Here is a 9,960-nt window from a genome sequence, read left to right as displayed (position 1 = left end):
GAAAGGCGGGTGTCGCTCTGCTTCCCCGGGCGAGGCACTGGAGGCAGACCAGCCCCCGCCTTTCCGCGGGCAAGTGTAGCTGCCTCAACCGTTACCATATTTTCCGGCTGCGAGGCGCGCTTCTCCTCACTCGCCCCCCGCCGGCTTTCCTACCAGAGGTAACCGGGTTGAGGCCGCAGCAGCCCCACCCCCGCATTCCACTCCTTACATGGTGCCAGAGAGGAGCGCCGCCAGCCACGCCCCCTTTTCCCACCAGGCGCGCGAGGCGCTCTCGGGCTTGCGCGCGTGACATCGGGGGGGGGAGGAAGAAAAGACGACACATCGGCCCAACATCCCCACACCAGAAGCGCGCGCACCATCCCCCACCATCCTCGGACCGTTCTATTTATGTTTGTGGCGCCGATTTGCATAAGGCTCCGCCCCCCGCCGTGGGCGCGGCGGCCGGCACCGCCCCCCGCGGCCATGTAAGGGAAGAGGGGGCGTGACCCGGGGGTGGCTCGCGGCCGCTCCTGCCTTCCTGGTGCCGTTTATAGGGTACAGCCACTTCCGCTATCTGCTTAGAAGCGGCACGATCATGGCGGAGCGTGGTCAGCTCCCTCCCCCTGCCAAGCGCCTCTGCTGCAGACCTGGCTATGGCTCAGGGTGCAGGCTGGGCCAGCGGGTGGGCGGCACCGGACTCGGCAGCGGGGCGCTCTGTGCTGGATCCTCTTCCTCCGCCGCCGCCGCTGCCGCCGCCGCCGCTGCTGCTGCCGCTGCTGCTGCCGCCGCCGCCGCCCTGGGGCTACTGCCGCTCGGCAAGACCCAGAGCCCCGAATCCCTGCTGGACATCGCGGCTCGCAAGGTGGCGGAGAAGTGGCCCTTCCAGCGGGTGGAGGAGCGGTTCGAGCGGATCCCGGAGCCGGTGCAGCGCAGGATCGTCTACTGGTCCTTCCCCCGCAGCGAGAGGGAGATCTGCATGTACTCCTCCTTCAACACCGGCGCCGAGGACTCCGCCGCCGCCCCCGGGGGGGGCCACCGCCGGCACCGCGCCCGGTGGGGGCGCGGATGTCGCCGCCGCCGAGAACCGCCTGCCCTTCCGCAGGGGCATCGCTCTGCTTGACGGCGACTGTGTCGATAACGTCCTGCAAGTCGGTGAGTCACCGGCCGGGACCGTGCCGCGGAGCCGGGCTGCGGCCACCCGGGCAGAGCACCGCCGGCCTCCTCAGCCGCGGGTCTACCCCTGCGTATCACCCGCCTGCCAGCCGGGGAGCCGCCTTCCTGCGCGGCCCCGGCGGCTGGAGTCACCCCGCCTCCTTGGCGTGCCCCGGCAGCCTCTCGGGGGGCCGACAGCGCGGCCGGGGAGCTGCCCCCCCCCATCCCCCCCCGCGGCCCGGCCTGCACGAACCCTTCACTCCCAGGCTGTAATTCTGGCCAGGCAACTTCCTCTGCCAGTCTCCTCCTCCTCGCATCCAGAACACGGAATAACTCCTTCGCTCCGCACCGTGACACATCCATGGTCCCCGCCGCCAGCGGCCAGCCCGGCCTGGCCTCCGACAGGCGGGTTGGCCACGCTGCTCCCCGCCTGTCCTTTTAACTCTCCCGACGCGTCGTGCTCGCTCCTGTAATCCAGAGTGTGTAATCCCGTTTGGCTCTGCTCCCTCTCAGCGCCCACCCTTGGTAATACGGGTCATCGCCATACCCCGAGCCACAATAGCGACGAGATGCCTCCGCTGCCTGCGCGCCCCCCCCCCCCCCGGGACCGCCGGTGGAAATGAATCAGCAGAAGGCGGCTGGCGGGATAAGAGGGCGGGATGCGGCGCAGTCCGAAATAAAAGAGGGTGCGAGACCCCACTAGCGGGTGTGCGGGGGAAGCCGCAAACAAAGGCGTTTCTAGGGCGGCGGCGAGCCAGAGGGTGGGGGCGCGATCCGCCCAAGCCCCGCCACCGTGGCGGGGGGGGGAGGGCGTCGGGAAAGGCCTCCGGTTCTGGGTGATGGCGGGCAGCTGCCGCAGATCGGGCGCAGAAGTGCCCACGAGTTAATCTGGGACGAGCTCCTGCGTGACAACGGTGAGGTGAGGAAGAAAGCGCTGCTTTTCCTCCTCCTCCTGGAACAATACTTCCCCCCCCCTTCAGTCGCTGCCCTTGCACCCAGCGGCGGCCGCCGCCTGCCGCTGTTATTCACCCACTGCGCGCTGGCGCCCCTGGTTAACTCCTCCCTGTCTCCGTTTAAAGGGCACTGGAGGTTGGTGCATTCCGCCCCGATGGGTGGCTGCTTGCGGGCGGGGGGTGGGGGGTGGAGCCCCCTCCCCCAGGCAGCCCCCCCCCCCGTCGGGGCGGTGGTGGACCTGCGGGGAAGGAGCTTATAGCTTCCCCGGGAAACTTCCGTGGGGGGGTGGCGCGCTTGCGCTTTGTGCGGCTCGGGCGTATCGCTGTGCGGCAGCGCCTTCGCGGAGGCGGCGGCGACTACTGGGCACTTTGTTCTCGTTTTCGTGTTCTCTTCTGTTTTCTGTCCGTCCCCCACTCCGAAAGGGGAAGCTGGACAAAAGAGACTGTATTGCTTTTCACCGCCAGCTCGACAACCGGGGGGCAGGGCGGGACGGCGGCTCCGCGGGGCCGGTCCCTCTGTCCCGCCCTGTGCTGGGCCGGATCGGACCGGACCGTCTCCCGGCGGTGGCTCAGCTGCGGCTGCTGCTCGCCTTTTGTTCGCAGCGCTGTGTGGGAACTGATCCGCGCTGAGCTGGGTTCCCACTCGGCCTTGTCCGCAGCGGTTTTCATTTCGCGGTCAGCCTGCAAACGTGCCTTCTACTTTCCGAAGGGAAGCTCTGTTGCTGTTCCTGGGCTAAGCGCCCTTCCCTTCTGCCTAAGTGGAGTTCAGCTTTAGATATATTTTAAAAAAAATTTAAATTTTTAAAATTTGTAAGGGTTTTAAAAAAATTTAAAACTCTTAAAAAATTTCTATTAACTTTATTATAAGTTTAATCTTTTGGCTTTCTCTTTCCAAAGGTTTGAGGTGTGTTTGTGGTTCCTCAGGACTGGCAAAACCACAAGTAGGGCTTTTTTAGTTTGGTTGGCAGTGCTGAGGCTTCCCCCCCCCCCCCCTTTTGCTTGCACTTGATTCTGTTTGCAAGCAGTGAGGAATGATGGGAGTGCACATAGGGTTTCTTGGCTGATTACATTTAAGCTAGGAATTCACTGTGAAAATAAAGCTAAGGGGTGATAAATAAAAGATGCAGTCTTTTCTAGGACACCCAGTGTGGGCTTGTCTTTGCTTGCTTTCAGCAGTGGAATAGGCCTCAATGAGTAGTTGTGAAAGAAAAAGTAACTTTTTGTATAGCTTTAAAAGGGGAGTAATGTTGGCAAGGGTCAATGTGAAGAAAGAAAATATGCATAAATACAGCTGAAGCATTGGCTGCTGCTTCTGGACCCCTTAACTGCGTTCCAAACAAATGCTATACCTACTGCTGAAAATACCTTTGGTTGGGTTTTTTTTAACCTTATGTGAGCCTCCTTTGGAAGGCTGTGCAAAAATAGTAGTGGAAGCTGTTGATATGAAACATGTCAATTGTACTGTTGTGAAGGGCATTGTCCAAATGCTTCTTAAACACTGACAGGCGTAGGGCATTGTTTCTGCTGTATTTAGCATTGGTGCAGCCTCATCTTGAGTACTATGTGCAGTTCTGGGCCCCACAATTTAAGAAGGATGTTAAGGTATTCCAGAGGAGGGCAACAAAGCTGGTAAAAGGGCTGGAAGGCATGTCCTATGAGGAGCCGTTAAGGACTCTGGGGTTCTCTAGTTTGGAGAAAAGGAGGCTGAGGGGTGACCTCATTGCTCTCTGCAGCTTCCTGAGGAGAGGTGGAGAAGGAGGTGCTGATCTCTTCTCCCTGGTATCCAGTTGCAGGACACGTGGGAATGGTTCAAAGCTGTGCCAGGGAAGGTTCAGACTGGACATTAGGAAGCATTTCTTTACCGAGAGGGTGGTCAAACACTGGAACAAGCTTTCTAGAGAGGTGGTCAATGCCCCGTGCTTGTCAGTGTTTAAGAGACATCTTGACAATGCCCTTAATATGCTTTAACTTTTGGTCAGGCAGTTGGACTAGAATTTTTTAAGGAGAAAATGAATTGTAAATTACTCCCCATCACAGCTTTTAAAACAAGGAATCTTCTTTTCTGTAGAGTTTTATATTGGGTTGACCTAACAAAATTTTTCATTTGTTTTGGGTCAGTTTTCATGTTTCTCACATTTCATTTTTCCCCTAATTTCAAGGCTTTCCTTGCTCCCAATAAATCAATTTTCAAAGCTTGCTTTCAGTTTAGGAAAGTGATTCCATCTCTGTATATGATCAGATGTTTTGGTATGTAGCAATTCTTGAATTTGAGCCAGTTGTCATGCCAGCAACCGATGCTTGTGTGCGTGCTCTCTCTCTGAACTCTAACTTTGATATGAACAATTAATTAAAAGCAAAATCTGTTTGTGAGGGTAGGCTGAAACAATTTAAAAGTCAGCATTGGACAAATTGGTTTCCTTAAAAATCAGTAGCTAGTTGCAATGTTTTGTCATATCATTTACTTTTTTAAATGAATCTTTTAAAATTGAACCCTTACATAAGACTGGTAAAGTTCTAATTTAAAACAAAAACAAACAAAAAAAACCCCCACCCTACTTAGAGTGAGAAGTATGTTATTATGTACAGCAGTTTTTACTGGTGAAGGATTGTCCTAGTTTCAGCTGGGATAGAGTTAACTGTCTTCCTAGTAGCTGGTACAGTGCTATGTTTTGAGTTCAGTATGAGAAGAATGTTGATAACACTGATGTTTTCAGTTGCTGCTAGTAGTGTTTAGACTAATGTCAAGGATTTTTCAGCTTCTCATGCCCAGCCAGTGAGAAAGCTGGAGGGGCACAAGAAGTTGGCACAGGACACAGCCAGGGCACCTGACCCAAAGTGGCCAACAGGGTATTCCATACCATGTGACTTCACATCTAGTATAGGAACTGGGAAGTGGGGGCGGGGAATCGCTGCTCGGGGACTAGCTGGGTGCCGGTCAGCAGGTGGTGAGCAATTGCACTGTGCATCATTTGTACATTCCAATCCTTTCATTATTGCTGTTGTCATTTTATTAGTGTCATCATTATCATTATTCGTTTCTTCTTTTCTGTTCTATTAAACTGTTCTTATCTCAACCCGTGGGTTTTGCTTCTTTTTCCCGATTTTCTCCCCCATCCCACTGGGTGGGGGGGAGTGAGTGAGTGGCTGCGTGGTGCTTAGTTGCTGGCTGGGGTTAAACCACGACAAGGATAAAGTATATTATGTGGCACACTAGAAGATATGTCTGCATGGGTTCAATTTTAATGTCACCTGCTATCAAGGTAATCTAGTTATGTCAAGACAAATCCTGAAGTTTTGTAATAGTTAACAAAATATGAGTGCAAAGTTATGGTAGTATAGGAATGCAGCTGACACCCCTTAACTTACTTTCTCTTTAGCTGTTTTTCTTTGTGGATTAGGTAGGAGAATTAACTGCATAGTTAAAAAAAATAAAAAAAGGACAACACTATTTTAACTGACAAGCTATTCTAATTTATGAATATGCTGTGACAGGAACTAATTTGAAATTTTAAAAAGCTTTCATGTGTGGCAAGGGTACAGATTTAATGTGATTTCTGATTGCCTGGAATGCAGTCAACCTGACAGCATGTGAATACTTGAATACTGTCCAACAACTGCATTTGTTGTTCTGGGAGATCTGTCTCCTTAAACTTCCAGTTTTTCCTTTTGGTTTACTATCTAAAACTACCTATGTAAAAAGCTTCTTTCAGCTGGATATGTATGCAGCTTTTGACAGGCTTTGTAACTTTTTGTGACCTGGATCACTAGAGATGTTGGCTGGTACTGTATGCTGGTTTGCATTCTCCTTCTAGCTACGTGCCAATTATCATGATTTATGTGATGCCCTTGCAATGCATTACCATGCTGTCCTCTGATGAGGTAGCAATATGCATCCAGTATTTGTTGCCTTGGTCCCACTATTGAAGACCAGGATGTCTAGAAAACTTGTGATGTAAGTTTCTATCTTAAAATAGTTTTTTTTCTGACTTAATTCTGCAAATGTGTGAACAGACCAGAGGAGTGTAGCCTTCTAATAGTGGTAACTAAAGTGTAGAGAATTCCTTTGTGGTTAAGTCAGAACTGATAAAAGGCTTGCTGTAGAAGCTGAGCAGTCATACAAAACACTTTAATGAATTGTGTCAAATCGGAAATATAGACTGAAGTGTCTCCAAATGTGGGCTTTTTACCAATGCTTTATTAAACCCTTCTGAAAAATGAAAAATAAAGTGTGAAAGAGGGGAATCTTTAACTGCATTTAAAATATATTTTAAGATAATTTGTGATGTGTGCCATCACATGCTTTAAAAAGGAGAGCTTAATCTTTTTATTTATCTATTATTGTTTATTCTAACCCTCTACTCCTTGTTGCAAGTGAGTACATTTGATGGTTTTGAAATATCTGGAAATTTTTGCTTTGGAAATGCACGGGCAATGGCTGAGAAGGTCTGATGTTAATTGGAAGGATGCAGTAAAACTTGTCAGTAAGCTTAAATTCATGCTAGTAGAACTAGCTGATTAGATAAATCAGAAGCTCATTTACTGAATTAATGTGCTAAAAATTCAGGTGACTTACCTTTTGTCCTGTTTTATTTAACAATCTGCCTGTTCACATAAGTCATCCTTCATTGTTAATTGGTGTCAGACCTTTAATACATTAAGGGATTGTTGGAAAAATAAGGGGGGGGAAGGAAATGGCACTATAGGCAGAAATTTGACAGAAGTAGGCATTAATATATATCTTTGTCCAAAAAAAACCCAAAACCAAACCAACCAGTTATTGACATTCAAATGATCTTTTTAAAGGCTGGGAAAATAAAATGCTGCATAGCTGTATGACTTGTAAGAAGTAAGACACTTTGTTGTATACATGCCAAGTTTAACTGCTAACTGGTTACTGACAGCTGGGTAGTAATGCAGATACAGTGCAGGAATTGTGCAGCTGACTACAATGTTTAATTTATACTGACTAATGGAATAAAGAACATTTAACCATTGAGGCACTTATAAAACAGTTTGTCCAATTTTAAAGTGCGAGACAAATTTACAATTTGTAATACAGTAGAAGATCAAGTTTGTGTGTATTCTAATTATTTTCCTATTAAACTTGTGTTAAAAGCAAGGTTTTTAGGTTAAAGGCTTTTACCAGCACTGGCTCTCTTGGGTTTGTTTCCTTAGCTTGAAGTTTGACTCTTCCTTATTTTATACTAGTGGCTTGTATTTTCTCTGCATACCCGTGTTTGGCTATGTGGTCAAGGCATAGTGGCAGCACAAACTCTCTTCAGCAAATCAGTTTCTAGCTTACTGTCTAGGTTTAAGCCCAACCGGCAACAAAGCACCAGGAAGCTGCTGGCTCACTCCGCCCCCCCCCCCCCCCCCGGCCCTGGTGGGATTGTTACCTGATCAGAAAGTAACTCCCAAAACACACAAAGTATGTTTAGAGAGGAGACATTGCTTTATTCTGCGCAGGGTGCCAGGTGGAAGATTTCCACAAATCGAGCACACCTACTCAGGTTTTCAGTCCATACTTATACGCTACAGCTAAAACACCACGCCTATCTAATACATATGTTCCGCCTAAGTATTGCATATTCTTTATGTTGAGCAAGCATGACATGTTGTTCTCTTGAGCAATCATCCCAGAGTCTTCTATGCCTGCGCGGGGGGGGGTCTCTTGTGGTCTTCGGTGGTCGTTTAGGGAAGAATACCCCTACTCCTTTTGTCCTTTTATGGTCATGGGTCATCTGAGGACACCAGGGTCTTTGTTTCTCTTGCCACCCCCTCTGTTTCTCAATGCCAAGGAGGATGTATGTCCTTAATTAGCGAGTCTGTGATTCTGAAATGTCCCTTATCTGGTGCCTTGACTATTATCCAAACACTTCTTAAGCATCCTCTATTGTAAGCAGAATCTTAAACTAGATAAGCTTTACCTTGAGTACACATAATCTAAACAGTCCTTGAATAGCAAGCATATCATACTTTTCATGTTTTAGTTCTTTTCTTTAAGCTATCACCACCTTCTTATTTGTTAATCAGTCTTTTGAAGGTTTGAGGCAACAGGATGAGGAGGAGAAAATATAAAGAAAAGCTTGTGGGTCGAGACAAGGACTGGGAGGGATCACTCACCACTTATGGTCATGGGCAAAAGACAGGCTCAACTTGGGGAAGAAACAAAATCAATTTAATTTACTACAAATCAAAACAGGGATACTGAGAAGTAAAACCAAACCTTAGAACACCTTCCCACCACCCCTCCCTCCTTCTGGGCATAGCTTCACTCCCGGTTTTCTCTACCTCCTCCCCCCAAGCAGCACAGGGGAATGGGGGTTGGGGTCAGCTTGCCACACATGGTCTCTGCTGCTCCTTCCACCTCAGGAGGAGGACTCCTCACTCCTCCCCTGCTCCAGCGTGGGGTCCCTCCCACAGGAGACAGTCCTTCACAAACTTCTCCAGCATGGGTCCTTTCTGTGGGCCGATCTTCAGGCATAGGCTGCTCCAGTGTGGGCTTTCCCATGGAGTCACAGCTATGTTCGGGGGGCATCCAACTACTCTGGCGTGGGGTCCTCCCTGGGCTGCAGGTGGGCATCTGCTCCACTGTTCACCTCCATGGGCTGCAGGGGGACAGCCTGCCGTCTCACCACGGGCTGCAGGGGCATCACCTCCTCTGGTGCACCTCCTCCCCCTCCTTCTTCACTGACCTCGGTGTCTGCATAGGTGTTTCTCTCATATTCCAATCTCCTCCCCCACTGCAGGTTCCCCTTCTTAAATATGTTATCCCAGAGGTGCTACCACTGTTGCCGATTGGGTTGGCTTTGGCCAGAGGCGGGTCCGACTTGGAGCTGGGGAAGCTTCTCGCAGCTTCTCACAGGAGCCACCCTTGTAGCCCCCTCCCCTGCTACCAAAACCTTGCCACACAAACCCAAAACACGTATCCTTGTCAAGAGCAGCTGGTGAGCTTTATAAATATTTAATTTCTACATTCAGCTTTGATGTTTTGACTTGCTTGAAGCTCATAGAGCACCAGTCCATACTCAGTGGTTAATGATGTTATTGATAGCGCATTTATGGAATGTATAAATAAATGCAGATAGTATGGTTTTCAGGATTTCATGTGCTTAGGGGCTGGTCATTTTTGCCACTTCCCTGCAGTTTTGGCCATGAAAGGATGGCCAATAAAATGACTGTGTTAAGAATTCATTAGCAAAAATGTCTACAGATAATCTGGAAAACATGAGCTAGTCAGTGAAGTTGTGTGAAGAACCTTACAGTAAGCTATTGATTACTTGCACAGAAGTTGCCTCAATGAAGCACTTATTTTCCCTCTAACGTTTGAGGAATACAGTACACTGCTTTAGGAGGGTGAAAAAGTAGTCTTAGTAAAACACTCGTTTGCATATTTACAAAGCTGGCCTCAGTGACCACATTAAGCATGGCTTGTGCTTCTTCAAGACAATTCTGCTGAGTCTGCTGATTTTTAAAAGTTAAAGAACAGGGAAAAATAGATAGTCTAAATGAATTGTTTAATATATTAGCTAAAGGAAGGAAACCTGGAGTGCTTTTATTCTGAAACACTACGTTATGACAACTGGCTGTACTGCTGCTGTTGTACATGCAAAATGAGTTTCAGTTCCTCCATTGATTTAGGTTGTAAACTGAAACCTTGCAAACTGACTACAGTTAGTGTCTTGGTGATAAAATATCAGTCCATTATATTCTGTATCTGGATTTAGTGTAGCTATATTACATAGAAGCATGAAACTTCAATTTTGCTTCTAGAGCAGAGGGATGAGGATGACATAAAACGTGTAACTGTTTTTTAGCTCTTTGTTATTGCAAGCCATGATATGTGAGAGCACCATCATGCAGCTTTCTTGGTCAG

General features: G+C 48.8%; 1 protein-coding gene across 1 annotated transcript in view; it reads left to right on the top strand.

The window, feature by feature from the left end:
* The first annotated feature begins 494 nt into the window (after window positions 1–494).
* Window positions 495–9,960, top strand: part of LOC121232866 (zinc finger SWIM domain-containing protein 6-like) — a 153,535-nt gene continuing 144,069 nt past the window's right edge. Inside the window, 2 exon segments of the mRNA XM_041121337.1 lie at window positions 495–996; window positions 998–1,131. Coding sequence (XP_040977271.1) covers window positions 575–996; window positions 998–1,131 — 556 coding nt within the window. The 5' untranslated portion in view covers window positions 495–574.

The sequence above is a fragment of the Aquila chrysaetos genome (assembly GCF_900496995.4).
Source record: "Aquila chrysaetos chrysaetos chromosome W unlocalized genomic scaffold, bAquChr1.4 W_unloc_1, whole genome shotgun sequence".
NCBI classification, from domain to species: Eukaryota; Metazoa; Chordata; class Aves; order Accipitriformes; family Accipitridae; genus Aquila; species Aquila chrysaetos.
Note: the sequence above shows the minus strand (reverse complement) of the source record. Positions and strands in the feature narration are given on the sequence as shown.